The 15,832-nt window shown below is 56.7% G+C and overlaps 1 protein-coding gene across 1 annotated transcript in view; it reads left to right on the top strand.

Moving 5' to 3' along the window:
* LOC144945699 (voltage-dependent calcium channel subunit alpha-2/delta-3-like) overlaps positions 1-11,082 on the top strand; it is a 143,408-nt gene extending 132,326 nt beyond the window's left edge. Inside the window, exons 33-40 of the mRNA XM_078874267.1 lie at positions 867-948; positions 1,755-1,840; positions 2,832-2,891; positions 4,013-4,068; positions 6,697-6,814; positions 7,801-7,913; positions 8,357-8,439; positions 10,851-11,082. Of these exons, the coding sequence (XP_078730393.1) occupies positions 867-948; positions 1,755-1,840; positions 2,832-2,891; positions 4,013-4,068; positions 6,697-6,814; positions 7,801-7,913; positions 8,357-8,439; positions 10,851-10,955 (703 nt within the window). The 3' untranslated portion in view covers positions 10,956-11,082. The remainder of the gene's footprint in view (positions 1-866; positions 949-1,754; positions 1,841-2,831; positions 2,892-4,012; positions 4,069-6,696; positions 6,815-7,800; positions 7,914-8,356; positions 8,440-10,850) is intronic.
* The last annotated feature ends 4,750 nt before the right edge of the window (positions 11,083-15,832 follow it).

Raw genomic sequence — 15,832 nt, 5'->3', positions numbered from 1 at the left:
CATCATCAACAGCGTCATCATCATCAGCAGTCATCAGCAGCGTCAACATCATTGGCAGCATCGTCATCATCAGCAACAGCGTCCTCATCATCATCAGCAGCAGCAGCGTCATCATCGGCAGTCATCAGCAGCGTCATCATCAGCAGCGTCATCATCATCAACAGCATCATCATTGCCAGTCATCAGCAGCAACGTCATCATCAGCAGCGTCATCATCATCAACAGCGTCATCATCATCGGCAGTCATCAGCAGCATCAGCAGCATCAGCAACAGGGTCATCATCATCATCAGCACCATCATCATCATCAACAGCAGCAGCGTCATCATTATCAGCAGCGTCATCGTCAACAGCAGCAGAATCACCATCATCAGCATCATCATCAGCAGTATCATCATTTCGATTTAAAGCTTTCGTGACTGCAGGGATTCATCTTCTTGGTTCTTTCGGTAAAGTCACGTAGAAGGAAAATAATAAAATAATAAAAATAGAACATAATAAAATCATTCTCACGACGTTTCGGCCACAACGCAAGCAGCCGTCTTCAGGTGGAGAACAGGTCTGTCGAGAAGACTCTGCCTTCAACATCAGCAGTGTCATCAGCATCATCATCAGCAGTCATCATCAGCAGCGTCAACATCAACAGTGTCATCATCATCAGCAGCAGCATCAGCGTCATCAGCAGCATCATCAGCATCATCGTCATCAGCAGCAGCATCAACAGCGGCAGACGGACATCCGGACGAAGGGATGCACAGAAGGACAGACACACAGAGAGACAGACACACAGAGAGACATACACACAGAGACAGACAGACAGACACACAGAGACAGACACAGAGGGACGGGGCGTGCGTGTGTCCGCAGGGTGATGCTCTACGACTTCCAGGCCATGTGCCGCCTCGTGCCGGACTCGCACTCGAGCAGAGCCGCACTCGGCGTGCCCACGGTGAGCGTCCACAACCACCACCACCAGCCCTACCACCACCAGCACTACCACAACCAGCACAACCACCATCAGCACTACCACCATCACCACCAGCACTACCATCACCAGCACTACCACAACCAGCACAACCACCACCAGCACTACCATAACCACCAGCACCACCACCACTATCACCACCATAACCACCAGTACTACCACAACCACCAGCACCAACGTCACCCCAACATCATCACCAACACTACCACTACCATCACCACAACCACAACAACCACCAGCACTACCACCACAACCACCAGCACTACCACCACAACCACCAGCACTTTCCCAACCGGCATAACCACCAGTGTAACGGCTTCCGGAGACACTTGTAGAGGTAACTTCTTTATGACAATCCAACACTCCAACAGTCCTGATACTCTGTTACAGCCTAGGTACAACAGCCTACTTACACAGCCTAGATACACTACTCTGGCTTCGCTCTGGAACTCGCCCTCACAAGGACGTAGAGCCGGGAGTTCCAGAGTCCCACCACTCGCCCTCACAGCGTCCCAGGGTCCTCAGATGGCTGGTCTTGGGTCTTGGGTCTTGAGCTACAACTGGCCCTGATCGTCCAGGGAGCTCCCCTTTTATGCCTAGTCCCCAACGAGGGGTGGGGCCGTGTGCGCCCCCAGATATCCCACAGAGCACACACAGCCCCCCCCCCCGTTGGTGGCGCCAAAGGGCTTAAGCGTCTGGGCCGCCCGGGAACCCAGCGCCTGGCGCCAAGAGGCTTAAGCGTCTGGGCCGCCTGGGAACCCAGCTCCCAGGGCCAAGGGGCCCAAGCGCCTGGGCCGCCCAGGGTCCCAGAGCCCCCCAGCAGCCCCTCCCCTCCCATGTCACTACACCAGCACTAGTACCACCAGCCCTACCACCACCAGCACAAGCACAACCACCAGCACAACCACCAACACCAGCAGCACCACCCTGTGAGGGTGTGAGTGTGTATGTGTGAGTGTGTGTATGCGTGAGGGTGTGTGTGAGTGTGTGTGTGAGTGTGTGTATGCGTGAGGGTATGTGTGTGTGTATGAGTGAGTGTGTGTATGCGTGACTGTGTGTGCGTGAGGTGTGTAAGTGTGTGTGTGCGTGAGTGTGTGTGAGGGTGTTTAATTCGTAGTTTAGTGATGACTGGTACCAGCGGTGTCAAGATCGGCCTCAGTGGAGGAGGCTCGTGAAGGACGCTACTGGGCAGTTGGAGGCAGTCGCCCTCCAACAACAACGGAGGGCGGAGGAGCGACGCTCACAACAACGAGCGGAGCGCCGGGTGGCTAAAGCACAGCAAGTTGGCACAGTAGGGGGCACAGGTGGTGCATCAGCCAGTCATCTCGGTCATCTCGGTCAGTCGACCCGTGGCACCTGGGTCTGCCCCGTGACCTCCTGCCAGCGGGCGTTCGACACTTCACGTGGCCTCAGGGTGCACATGGCCTGGCACAAGCGTCGTGGTGACGTCACCGCCACTTAGTGACGAATGGCGGTTGTTGTTGTTGTTGTGAGGGTGTGTGTGTATGTGTGAGTGTATATGTGAGTGTGTGAGTGTGTGTGTGAGTGTGTGTGTGAGTGTGTGTGTGTATCAATGGGGAGCGGTAGAGTAGCAGTTAGTGCCCAACACCAGTGACGATTATCTGAAGTGGTCCTGGGCCTCCCTTAGATCGACTCAGCCTCAAATGGAGTATCTGGTGCGGTGTGTAAACATCGCTACTGGGGACACAAAGGCGGCCAGCCGCGGCACTGGCCACCGACCTCGTGTATGCCGTGCCGGCCTTCATCGGCACTACTCGCTCGCAGCACTTGCCCCAGCAGTCTGTCGAGGCTACACGTGGGGATCTTTGTCTTTGTGTCTGTGCGAGTCTGCAGCCCTATCAGTCTCTCTCGGCGTTGGTCAAGTGGCTCATCACAGAGCTCACCATGTGAGTGTCATCATCATTACCATCACCATCATCATGATAATCATCATCATCACCATGATCACAATCATCGTTATCATCACCATGATCACCATCATCATCACCACCATCTCAACACCATCTCAACACCACCCATAGACTCAACACCGCCTGTAGACTCTACACTGCCCATAGACTCCACACTGTCATAGACTCACCACTCCTCACAGACTCAACACTGCCCATAGACTCCACACTGTCATAGACTCACCACTCCTCACAGACTCAACACTACCCATAGACTCAACACTCCCCATAGACTCAACCCTGAACCATAGACTCAGCACTGCTCATAGATTCAACAGTACCCATAGACTCAGCACTACCCATAGACTCAACAATTCCCATTAACTCAGCACTGCCCATAGACTCAACACTGCCCATAGACTCAACACTGCCCATAGACTCAACACTGCCCATAGACTCAGCACTGCCAATAGACTCAACACTACCCATAGACTCAGCACTACCCATAGACTCAACACTGCCCATAGACTCAGCACTACCCATTGACTCAGCACTGCCCATAGACTCAACACTGCCGATAGACTCAGCACTACCCATAGACTCAACACTGCCCATAGACTCAGCACTACACATAGACTCAACACTGCCCATAGACTCAGCACTACCCATAGACTCAACACTACCCATTGACTCAACACTTCCCATAGACTCAACACTACCCATAGACTCAACACTGCCCATAGACTCAGCACTGCCCATAGACTCAACACTGCCCGTAGACTCAAGGTTGTTAACATCTCCTAGCCACCGTGGCGCCCGTACTCATTTCTAGGCACTTGCACAACGCCCCTGGCCATCTAAATCACTGCACTTGTGTTGCACATGTCAAAGCTACGTTACATAGAGTGCTCTCATCTCCACCATCATCACCACCACCACCATTACCACCATCATCATCCCCATTATCATCACCATCATCACCACTATCATCACCTTCACCACCCCCACCACCACCCCCACCACCACCACCACCATCACCACCACCATCACCACCACCATCACCACCACCACCACCGCCGCTGGTGGTTGACCGAGTGGCGGTGTTCCGCTCCCCGCAGGCTGCTGCTGGAGTTCACCTTGTCAGGCCCGTGGAGTCCCGAGCACGCCGCCACAGGTGCGTCACGCGGAATCCGATGAGCTACGAAGCTCTTTGTTCGCAGTTGAGCCTCGGCGCTGTCGTCCAAGAGAACTTATACACGGGGTGGCCTAAAAGTCAGAACACGTCGGGTTGTTGTTATTCTTATACGGGGGGGTGTCTGTGTGCACGACTCAATCTCAAATCGAGTACCTGGTGCGGTGTGTCAACATCGAAACTGGGGAGACAAAGGCGGCCGGGCTTGGTGCTGGCCACCCACCCCTTCGTGTACCATGCCGACCTTAATAGGTGCTCGCTAACAACCTTGTGCCAACAGTCTGTTGCAGGTTATACGGGAGCTCGTTGTCTGTGTGCTGAGCCTGTCTCGCTGTGTCAGCCCTGCCCATTTCTGTGTCGGCTGCACTTGTAACCTCCCGGCGTGCGTCTCTGCTGTGTCCCATTGATCCCATTTCACTCCTCTTCCGCCTCCACCCATCTCTCCTCCATCCAGCCGCAAAGTTCTCCAACTCCCGTGAGTAACGGACACGTCTCACAAGTCTGCGTGTGCATCTCCGCACACACACACGCACACACACACGCACACAAATACACAACAACATTAACCACCCTTCACCACTAAGTGACGTCACCACAGCGCTTGTGCCAGGCCAGGTGCACTTTGAGGCCACGCAAAGTGTTGAAGGCTCACTGCTGGCAGGAGGTCACGGGACAGACCCAGGTGCCATGGGTTGACTGATTGAAATGACTGAAAGATGCACCAACTGTAACCCCTATTGTGTCAACTAGCTGTGCTTTAGCCACCCGGCGCTCCGCTCGTTGTTGTGAGGGTCGCTCCTCCACCCTCCGTTGTTGTTGGAGGGCAGCTGCCTCCAACTGCCCAGTAGCGTCCTTCACGAGCCTCCTCCATAGAGGCTGAGCTTGACACCGCTGGTACCAGTCTTCGGCAAGTCCACTCAGCTCCAAATCCTCCTGTATTACATCAGTCCATCTCTTCTGTAGCCCGTATCGTGCCTGTTTAGCGCCCTATATCCAAACAGAAGCTGATTGGGGTATAGGGTGGCTGGGCATGCGGGCTACATGTTCAAGCCAATGCAGTCTTGCCCTCCAGGGGAGCTCACTGATGGGAACGTATCCAGATTTTTCAAGGATCTGTGAGCTCCTCACACAATCCAGCCTGGTTAAAACCAGGCTGGATCGTAGGCAGGCCAGTCTAAATCTTTCTACCCGCACAGATGTTTCATTATAAAGGTCCACGTTTGACAAGCGTAGAGAAGGGAGGGCATGACTGTGGCCGAGAAGACCCGGAGCTTCGTGTGGAGCGACAGTACAGGTAGCTTCCACACAGCGTTACGCAGCCAATGAAAAGATAATGCCGCTTGGCTGATTCTGAGTGAGACCTCCGCTGTCAAACTGGAGTTGGTCCTAAGCACACTGCCCAGGTACGGGAAACTCTTCACTCTCCCCACAACGGCTTCATCACCACACAGACAAAGATCCCCCGTATAGCCTTAAATACTGTTTGGGCAAGTGCTGTTAGCGAGAAACTATGAAGAACGGTACGGCACACGATGAGGTGGGTGGCCAACGCAACGCACATCCGCCTTTGTCTCCCCAGTGGCAATGCTTACCGCACCAGGTACCAATTTTAGGCCGAGTCGAACTAGGGGAGGTCCAGAACCGTTTCAGATAATCCATCACTGGTGTTGGCCATGAGCAGGAATCAAACTTGAGTCGCCGGGTTCGTAGCACAACGCGTCAACCGCTACACCACCTGCTCCCCACACAGACAAGCACACACACGGCAACACGCAGACATCTCTGCTGTAGCCTGAAGAGACTCACACACACACACACAGACACACACACACAGACACACACAGACACACACACAGATACACACACAGACACACACACAGATACACACACAGACACACACACAGACACACACACAGACACACACAGACACACACACACACCACTACTCACTACCAGAGCTCACCGCTCACCCAACCAACTGCCCATCCCACCCATCGCATTCCGTATCCCACCTCCCTCACCCAAACCATTTGTCTTCCTTTCTTTGTTTAAACCACAGTGGGCGCTGAGCTCACAACGCCAAGCAGCCAGCAACAAGCAATACTGCCGTTAAGGCTGGAATGGGCGATCAGTGTGTACCACGCCGCTGTGTCCTCACGATCGCGGGAGGTGCTATGTCTGGATGTAAACGAATACAACGTGATGGTGCAGTGGGGCAGGAGGGCAACATGTGCCCTCGAGTCACTGAGCAGCACCGAGTGGCACTGAGTCTCACACGGAGCGAGTGGCACTGAGTGTCACGTGGTGGTGGTGTTAGTGGTGGTGGTGGTGGTTTGCGGTAACGGCAATAATCACGGTCGTAATGATTGCCATCTTAATTTTGAGTGTTTTCTTTTTCATTCTGTCACAACACTGGATCAACGCTGGATTATTGCTCGATCAATACTGGATCAATGCTGGATTATTAATGCATCAATGCTTGATCGACGTTGAATCGACACTGGATCGACGCTGGATCAATACTGGATGGACGATGTATCAATACTGGATCAATGCTTAATCGACGCGCGATGGACGACTGATCGCCGGGGCACTGGGACGGGCGCTCAGCCCAGAAGGTGCGCCGGCAGGACCTGCTGCAGCCGTGCCACAAGCAGTACCCGGCGTTCAGCGCAGCGCCCACGCTCAAGGAGAACAGCGGCGCCATCGACTGCGGCGACTGTGAGAGGTGGGGAGGCCCGCCCGCCCGCCTGCTTGTCCGCTCAGTCGCCTGCCCGTTCAAGCATTTGCTCGCGCACCTGCCTGCTCGCCCGTTCACTCATTCGTTGAATCACTCGGCTACCCGCTCGCCCGCCCGCTCACTCGCTCGCTCGCTCGGCCGTCCGCTTACTCGCCCATTCACTCGTTCGCTCACTCTCGCTCGCTCGCTCGGCCACCCGCTCGCCCATTCACTCACTCGCTCACTCATTCGCTTGCTCGGCCGTCCGCTTACTCACCTATTCACTCATTCTCTCGCTCGCTCGGCCGTCCGCTCGCCTACCGCTTGTTCGCTCATTCGCTCGCTCACTTGCTCGTTCCTTCATTCTCTCATTCGCCCGCTAACCCATTCACTCATTTGCTCCCTCTCTTGCCCACCCGTTCGCCCACCCACTTCTTCGCTCATTTGCTCGTTCATTCATTCGCTCATTCACTCTTTCTCTCGCACGCTGGCTCTTTCACTGATTCGCTCCCTCGCCCATCCGCTCATTTGCTCACTCCCTCGCCCATTCACTCATTCGCTCACCCGCTCGCCCATTCACTCATTCGCTCACCCGCTCGCCCATTCACTCATTCGCTCACTCACTCGCCCATTCACTCATTCGCTCACTCGCTCGCCCATTCACTCATTTGCTCACTCACTCGCCCATTCACTCATTCGCTCACTCGCTCGCCCATTCACTCATTTGCTCACTCGCTCGCTCGCCCATTCACTCATTTGCTCACTCGCTCGCCCATTCATTCATTCGCTCACCCGCCCTCCCGCTTCTTCACGCATTCGCTCATTCACTTGCTCGCACTTTTACTAACTCCTTCATTTACTCGTTGGCTCACTCGTTCACTCGTTTGTTCACTTATTATTTCACTCATTCGATCGCTTATTGCCCCAACAGTCTGTTAAGGCTACACGGTTGACCTTTGGCCGCGTGCGTGTCTTTGTGTGTGTGTGGGTGTCAGGATGTTTGTGATCCAGCAGGTGCCCGGCAGTAACCTGCTGCTGCTCGTGGTGGACACGGAGTGCCGCTGTGACAACATGTTCAGGATGGGCCTGCACCCGGTCGAGATGAAGCATATCCTCTCTCAGCCGCTCGCAGCCCCCTGCCCCCGTGTACCCATGTCCCCGTGTCCCCGTGTCACAGTGTCAATGTTTCACTGTGTCACTGTATCACTGTGTCAATATTTCACTGTGTCACTGTATCAATGTTTCACTGTGTCACTGTATCAATGTTTCACTGTGTCACTGTATCAATGTTTCACTGTGTTACTGTGTCAATGTTTCACTGTGTCACTGTGTCAATGTTTCACTGTGTCACTGTGTCAATGTTTCACTGTGTCACTGTGTCCCCATGTCCACATGTCCCCGTGTCTCCCCGTGTCTCCCCGTGTCTCCATGTCCACGTGTCCCCGTGTGTCCCCGTATCTCCATGTCCATGTCTCCCCGTGTCTCCCCATGTCTCCATGTCCGTGTGTCCCCGTGTCGTCCACGTTGAGCGTTCCCTGACGGCCTACGCACAGAACGAGTCGAGTCGCTGTGAGAGGCTCCGCTCGCAGAAGCTGAGACGGAGGCCGGACCAATGCTATGCCTTCCACTCGGAGGTCACTCACTCACTCATTCACTTACCCATTCACTCACTCTCTCACTCACTCACCCATTCACTCATCCACTCTCCCACTCACTAACCACACTCATTTACTCTCTCACTCATTCACTTACTCACTCATTCTCTCTCTCACTTGCTCACTCATTCACTCTCTCACCCTCTCCCTCATTCACTCACTCACACTCTGCATAACAGGGGACAGATCCATGCCAACTCCACACAGGGTGGCATCCTCGTCGGGAGTTGAACCCAGGCTACACTTGTGCCATGGGTAACTCGCGATCGGTGTGTTCCACCACCCTGCCCCCCATGCCCTAACACTGCCCCATGCCCCCCATGCCCTAACACTGCCCCATGCCCCCCATGCCCCCCATGCCCCCCATGCCACCCATGCCCCCCATGCCCCCCATGCCCCCCATGCCACCCATGCCACCCATGCCACCCCATGCCCCCCATGCCACCCCATGCCACCCATGCCCCCCATGCCCCCCATGCCCCCCATGCCACCCCATGCCACCCCATGCCCCCCATGCCACCCCATGCCCCCCATGCCCCCCCATGCCCCCCATGCCCCCCATGCCACCCCATGCCCCCCATGCCCCCCATGCCCCCCATGCCACCCCATGCCACCCCATGCCACCCATGCCCCCCATGCCACCCATGCCACCCATGCCCCCCATGCCCCCCATGCCACCTATGCCACCCATGCCACCCCATGCCACCCCATGCCACCCATGACACCCATGCCCCCCATGCCACCCATGCCACCCATGCCACCTATGCCACCCATGCCACCCCATGCCACCCATGCCACCCATGCCACCTATGCCACCCATTCCACCCATGCCACCCCATGCCACCCATGCCCCCCATGCCACCTATGCCACCCCATGCCACCCCATGCCACCCCATGCCCCCCATGCCCCCCATGCCACCTATGCCACCCATGCCACCCCATGCCACCCATGCCACCCCATGCCACCCATGCCCCCCATGCCACCCCATGCCACCCCATGCCACCCATGCCACCCCATGCCACCCCATGCCACCCATGCCACCTATGCCACCCCATGCCACCCATGCCCCCCATGCCCCCCATGCCACCCATGCCACCCATGCCACCCATGCCACCCCATGCCACCCATGCCACCCATGCCACCCCATGCCACCCATGCCCCCCATGCCCCCCATGCCCCCCATGCCACCTATTCCACCCATGCCACCACATGCCACCCATGCCACCCCATGCCACCCATGCCCCCCATGCCACCCCATGCCACCCCATGCCACCCATGCCACCCCATGCCACCCCATGCCACCCATGCCACCTATGCCACCTCATGCCACCCATGCCCCCCATGCCCCCCATGCCACCCATGCCACCCCATGCCACCCATGCCACCCATGCCACCCCATGCCACCCATGCCCCCCATGCCCCCCATGCCCCCCTATGCCACCTATGCCACCCATGCCCCCCATGCCCCCCATGCCACCCATGCCACCTATGCCACCCATGCCACCCCATGCCACCCATGCCCCCCATGCCACCCATGCCACCTATGCCACCCATGCCACCCCATGCCACCCATGCCCCCCATGCCACCCATGCCCCCCATGCCACCCCATGCCACCCATGCCCCCCATGCCACCCATGCCACCCATGCCCCCCATGCCCCCCATGCCACCCATGCCACCTATGCCACCCCATGCTACCCATGCCCCCCATGCCACCCCATGCCACCCATGCCCCTCCTACCCCCCATGCCCCCCATGCCACCCCATGCCACCCATGCCACCCATGCCACCCCATGCCACCCCCATGCCACCCATGCCACCCATGCCACCCATGCCACCTCTGCCACCCCATGCCACCCATGCCCCCCATGCCACCCATGCCACCTATGCCACCCCATGCCGCCCATGCCACCTATGCCACCCCATGCCACCCATGCCACCTATGCCACCCCATGCCACCCATGCCACCTATGCCACCCCATGCCACCCATGCCCCCCATGCCACCCATGCCCCCCATGCCACCCATGCCACCTATGCCACCCCATGCCACCCCATGCCACCCATGCCACCCCATGTCACCCATGCCCCCATGCCACCCATGCCCTAACACTGCCCCCATGCCACCCCATGCCACCCCATGCCACCCCATGCCACCCCATGCCCTAACACTGCCCCCCATGCCCTAACACTGCCCCCATGCCACCCCATGCCACCCCATGCCACCCCATGCCACCCATGCCCTAACACTGCCCCCATGCCACCCCATGCCACCCCATGCCACCCCATGCCACCCATGCCCTAACACTGCCCCATCCCCTAACACTGCCCCCATGCCACCCCATGCCCCCCATGCCACCCCATGCCCTAACACTGCCCCCATGCCCCCCAGGAGGATGCGTCCGAGTGTGGTGGAGCGGCCCGGCGCGGCGTGAGCGCCAGCACGCTGCTCACCGTGCTGGCGCTCACCAGCACAGCCCTGCACGCAGTCGGGTGACCCTGCTCACCGCCAGCTCCTCACCGCCAGCTCCTCACCGCCAGCTCCTCACCAACAGCACCGCCCTGCTCACCACCTGCTACTCACCGCCAGCTACTCACCACCAGCTCCTCACCACCAACTACTCACCGCCAGCTACTCACCGCCAGCTCCTCACCACCAACTACTCACCGCCAGCTCCTCACCAACAGCACCGCCCTGCTCACCGCCAGCTCCTCACCAACAGCACCGCCCTGCTCACCGCCTGCTACTCACCGCCAACTCCTCACCGCCGGCCCCCTACTCACCATCAGCACCCTACACACCGTTTCATCCAACCTCAACACATCACTCACCAACTCACTCAACCACCCACTCACCTGCTCCCCCACTCACTTGCCCACTCACCCGCCCATTCACCCGCTCGCTCACCGACTCGCTCACCGCGGGCTAGCTGGAGTGATCATCGATTGGCGACGTTTTGCTTGAAGCTGCGCCCAGTGTCTGCCGAACACATGGCATGGCGCCCCGCGGTTACCATGGCGGTTGCCACGGCGCTTACCACGGCGCTTACCACGGATGTTACCGTGGAGGATACCACAGCGGTTACCACGGCGGTTACCGCGCAGTGTGACGCACGGACAAAGTCATCGCTCGCGCGTCGCTCCGTGGGCTCTGAATAACGACATTCAAACAACAGAGGCACCCCCCCCCCCAGCCCCCCCCCCCAGCCCGTGTCCATCTTGCGCCCATCCCACCAGTGGCGGGGCCACTGGGCCGTGTGGCTCTTGTCGCCGGTCGCGGCCGCTCAGCGTCCCTCGCGGCGGCAGCGGTGCCGGCTCCTCGCCATTGCGCACCGCACGCACCTGATGATTGGTGAACGCGCGCAGTGGGACGCGGACGCCGTTTGAGTTGGTTCATGCAAAGTTTGAGGCGTGTGTGTGTGTCTGTGCCGTCTGCTTGTAACTATGTGTGTGTGTCTATGTGTGTGTTTTGTATCTGTGTGTGTGTGTGTTTGTGCCGTCTGCTTGTAACAATGTGTGTGTGTCTGTTGTATCTATGTGCGTGTTTGTATCTATGTGTGTGTGCGTGTCTGCTTGTATCTATGTGTGTATGTGTGTGTCTGTATCTGTGTGCGTGTCTGCTTGTATCTACGTGTGTGTGTTTGTATCTGTGTGTGTGTCTGTGCCGTCTGCTTGTAACTATGTGTGTGTGTCTGTGTGTGTGTGTCTGTATCTGTGTGTGTGTCTGTATCTGTGTGTGTGTGCGTGTGTCTGTATCTATGTGTGTGTTTGTATCTGTGTGTGTCTGTATCTGTGTGTGTGTGTGTGTCTGTCTGTTTGTATCTATGTGTGTGTGTGTCTGTTTGTATCTATGTGTGTGTGTCTGTATCTGTGTAGGGAATTCCAACAAGACCTACATCTCTGCTTTATTGACCTGGTCAAGGCCTATGATACCATCAGTAGGCCTGGGCTCTGGGTTGTTCTTCGTGCTTTCGGAGTCCCTGACCTTCTGCTCACGATCATTAAGGACCTTCATGATGGTGAGTGGGCCCGGGTAAAACTACGTGGCCTAGAGTCGGAGCCATTCCCTGTACACCTTGGGGTGCGACAGGGATGTCATCTGGCTCCCACATTATTTAACATCTATTTTGACCACGTAGTTCGTGAAGCCTTCAATAGCTGTACCGGGGGAATTTCCATTTGGTACAGATATAATGGAAGGCTGATCGATGCCCGGGTGCGATCAAGGGATGGCTCTCTATTGGTCAACAACGTTATGTATGCCGATGATTTTTAATAGCTGCTGATTCAGAGGAGGAGTTGGAGACACTGCTGCTGCTGAGACTGGAGCGTGCCACTAAGAGGTGGGGCCTTACCATCAGCCCCACCAAAACTAAGCACCTGCCTGGGTATTTTGTACCATCGGACACTCCACCCCCACAACTCCCAATCGGTGATGGGGCAGTAGTGGAGAGAATGGAGAGTTTCCCATACCTGGGCAGTGTGCTTATGACCGACTCCAGTTTAACAGCAGAGGTCTCACTCCGAATCAGTCGAGCGGCAATATCTTTTAATCGGCTGCATAACGGTGTGTGGAAGCTACCAGGTTTGTTGCTCCGCACGAAGCTTCAGGTCTTCTCGGCCACAGTCATTCCCTCCCTTCTCTACGCTTGCGAAACGTGGAACCCCCCCCCCCCCCCCCCCTAATGGAGCATCATCGCCGGTTGGAAACATTTAGGCTGGCCTGCCTACGATCCATCCTGGGTTTAACCAGGCTGGATTGTGTGAGGAGCTCACAAATTCTTGAAAGATCTGGGCAAAGTCCCATCGGTGAGCTCCTCTGGCAGGCAAGGCTGCGTTGGCTGGGTCATGTAGCCCACATGCCCAGCCACCGCGTGCTTAAACAGCTTTTGTTCGGCCAGATCGAGGGGGCTAAACGGGCGCGGCTTGGGCTAGAGAAGAGATGGAGTGATGTGGTACAGGAGGACGTGGAGTTGAGTGGACTTGCTGATGACTGCTACCAGTGGTGTCAAGATCGGCCTCTGTGGAGGAGGCTCGTGAAGGACGCTACTGGGCAGTTGGAGGCAGTCGCCCTCCAGCAACAACGGAGGGCGGAGGAGCGACGCTCACAACAACGAGTGGAGCGCTGGGTGGCTAAAGCACAGCAAGTTGGCACAGTAGGGGGCACAGGTGGTGCATCAGCCAGTCATTTCGGCCATCTCTGTCAGTCGACCCGTGGCACCTGGGTCTGCCCCGTGACCTCCTGCCAGCGGGCGTTCGACACTTCACGTGGCCTCAAGGTGCACATGGCCTGGCACAAGCGTCGTGGTGACGTCACCGCCACATAGTGGCGAATGGCGGTTGTTGTTGTGTGTCTGTATCTGTGTGTGTGTGTCTGTTTGTATCTATGTGTGTGTGTCTGTTTGTATCTGTGTGTGTGTGTGTGTGTATCTATGTGTGTGTGTGTTTATGTCTGTATCTGTGTATGTGTGTCTGTTTGTATCTATGTGTGTGTGTCTGTGTGTGTGTGTGTCTGTTTGTATCTATGTGTGTGTCTGTATCTGTGTGTGTGTGTATCTGTGTGTGTGTCTGTTTGTATCATTGTGTGTGTGTCTGTCTGTATCTGTGTGTGTCTGTTTGTATCTGTGTGTGTGTGTCTGTGTGTGTGTGTCGTGGGGAGTCGTCGTGTAACGGTTAGAGCACTGCTCTATGGACCCGGTGACCCGAGTTCGATTCCCGCGCTCACGGTCACCACCAGTGACGATTATCTGAACCGGTCCTGGGCCTACACTTAGGTCTACTCAGCCTCAAATGAGTACCTGCTGCGGTGTGCAAACATCGCCACTGGGGAAACAAAGGCGGTCGGGCATGGTGGTGGCCACCCACCCCCTCGTGTGCCGTTCCCACCTTCATAGGTGCTACTCGCTAACAGCACTTGCCCCAATAGTCTGTTAAGGCTACAGGGGCGATATTTGCCTTTGTACTGTGTGATGTAACAATAATTGGCAATGAATCCGGACAATGTAAATATGCAAACGACGAGAACGCCCACCCGTCGTAGGAGACTCCACACACACGGAGGTCTTCGCAGCAGTGAGAATTGGTGGCTAAGCTTTGCTGATGAGCCCTAAGAAGAATGATACCGGTCCGCGACAAACTAAACATCTCTATTTGATTCCACCGGCTAAGGGCCCCACACCGAGCTGTGTCGCTCGTTCTCAGAAGCGACGTGGACGCAGTGGCGGCTTTATCATCATCATCACCACGTGGGATATTTATAGCAGCCAAATACTCTGAATGCATGATGCTGATTCTAAATGTGTAAGGGAAACATATACAGCAGGTTGTCAGGGTCGGGATCGAACCCACGACCTCCTGTATACCAGGCGAGGTAGTCAACATCTCCTAGCCACAGTGGCACGCCTACAATTTGCTGTCACTGCGTCGTCGTCGTCGTCGTCGTCATCATCATCATCGCTGCTGCTGCTGCTGTAGGTCAGCGTCGGATTCATTGCGACGGTGACCTCAGGCAAGAGGCGGTGCCGTGTGCACTTGTTCAGGAACTGCCCGATGGCTTATTGTTGTTGTTTTTGCGTCGTTTCTTCTCCTGTTGCACGATGCACCCGAACCCGGCTCGCGGTAGAAGCCGTCGGTGTTGGGGGCCGTGAACGTGCGTTCTGTTCTGTCGTGCTGGTGGTCTGGACAAGGCTGGGAGGAGCTATTTGCATGTCTGCGTGTGTGTTCGTGTGCTGTTGTTGTTGTTGGGGAGCGGTAGTATCTGTTCGCGCTACGAACCTGGTGACCCACTCACGGTCAACACCGGCGACGATTATCTGAACCGGCCCTGGGCCTCCGCTAGGTCGCCTCAGCCTCAAATAAGTACCTGGTGCGGTGCGTAAAATCATCGCCACTCGCGAGACAAAGGCGGCCGTGTGAGAGAGGGCTTCATCAGAGAGAGAGAGAGGAGTTCGAGTCGTTCTGCTGCTGCTGCTGTTGTTGTTGCTGCTGCTGCCACGATGAGAGAGAGAGAGGGCTTCATCAGAGAGACAGAGAGAGAGGGGAGTTCGAGTCGTTCTGCTGCTGCTGCTGTTGCTGCTGCTGTTGCTGCTGCTGCGACGATGAGAGTGAGGGCTTCATCAGAGAGAGAGAGGAGTTCGAGTCGTTCTGCTGCTGCTGCTGCTGCGTTGAAGGAGCTCAGGCCACAGTGGGGTCACCCGTGCGCACTGCGTAGCATGGGCTTACATGGCCACACTCGTATCACCGTGGCTTGTACTTAATGTGTCTCTGTGGGTCTCTGTGGGTCTCTGTGGATCTATGGGTCTCTGTGGATCTCTGTGGGTCTCTATGGGTCGCTATGGGTTTAGTCTGCGGTCCAATGCGTGGTTTGCATGGCCA

The sequence above is a fragment of the Lampetra fluviatilis genome, chromosome 38 (assembly GCF_964198595.1).
Source record: "Lampetra fluviatilis chromosome 38, kcLamFluv1.1, whole genome shotgun sequence".
Lineage (NCBI taxonomy): Eukaryota > Metazoa > Chordata > Hyperoartia > Petromyzontiformes > Petromyzontidae > Lampetra > Lampetra fluviatilis.
This window is presented reverse-complemented; position numbering and strand designations above follow the sequence as displayed.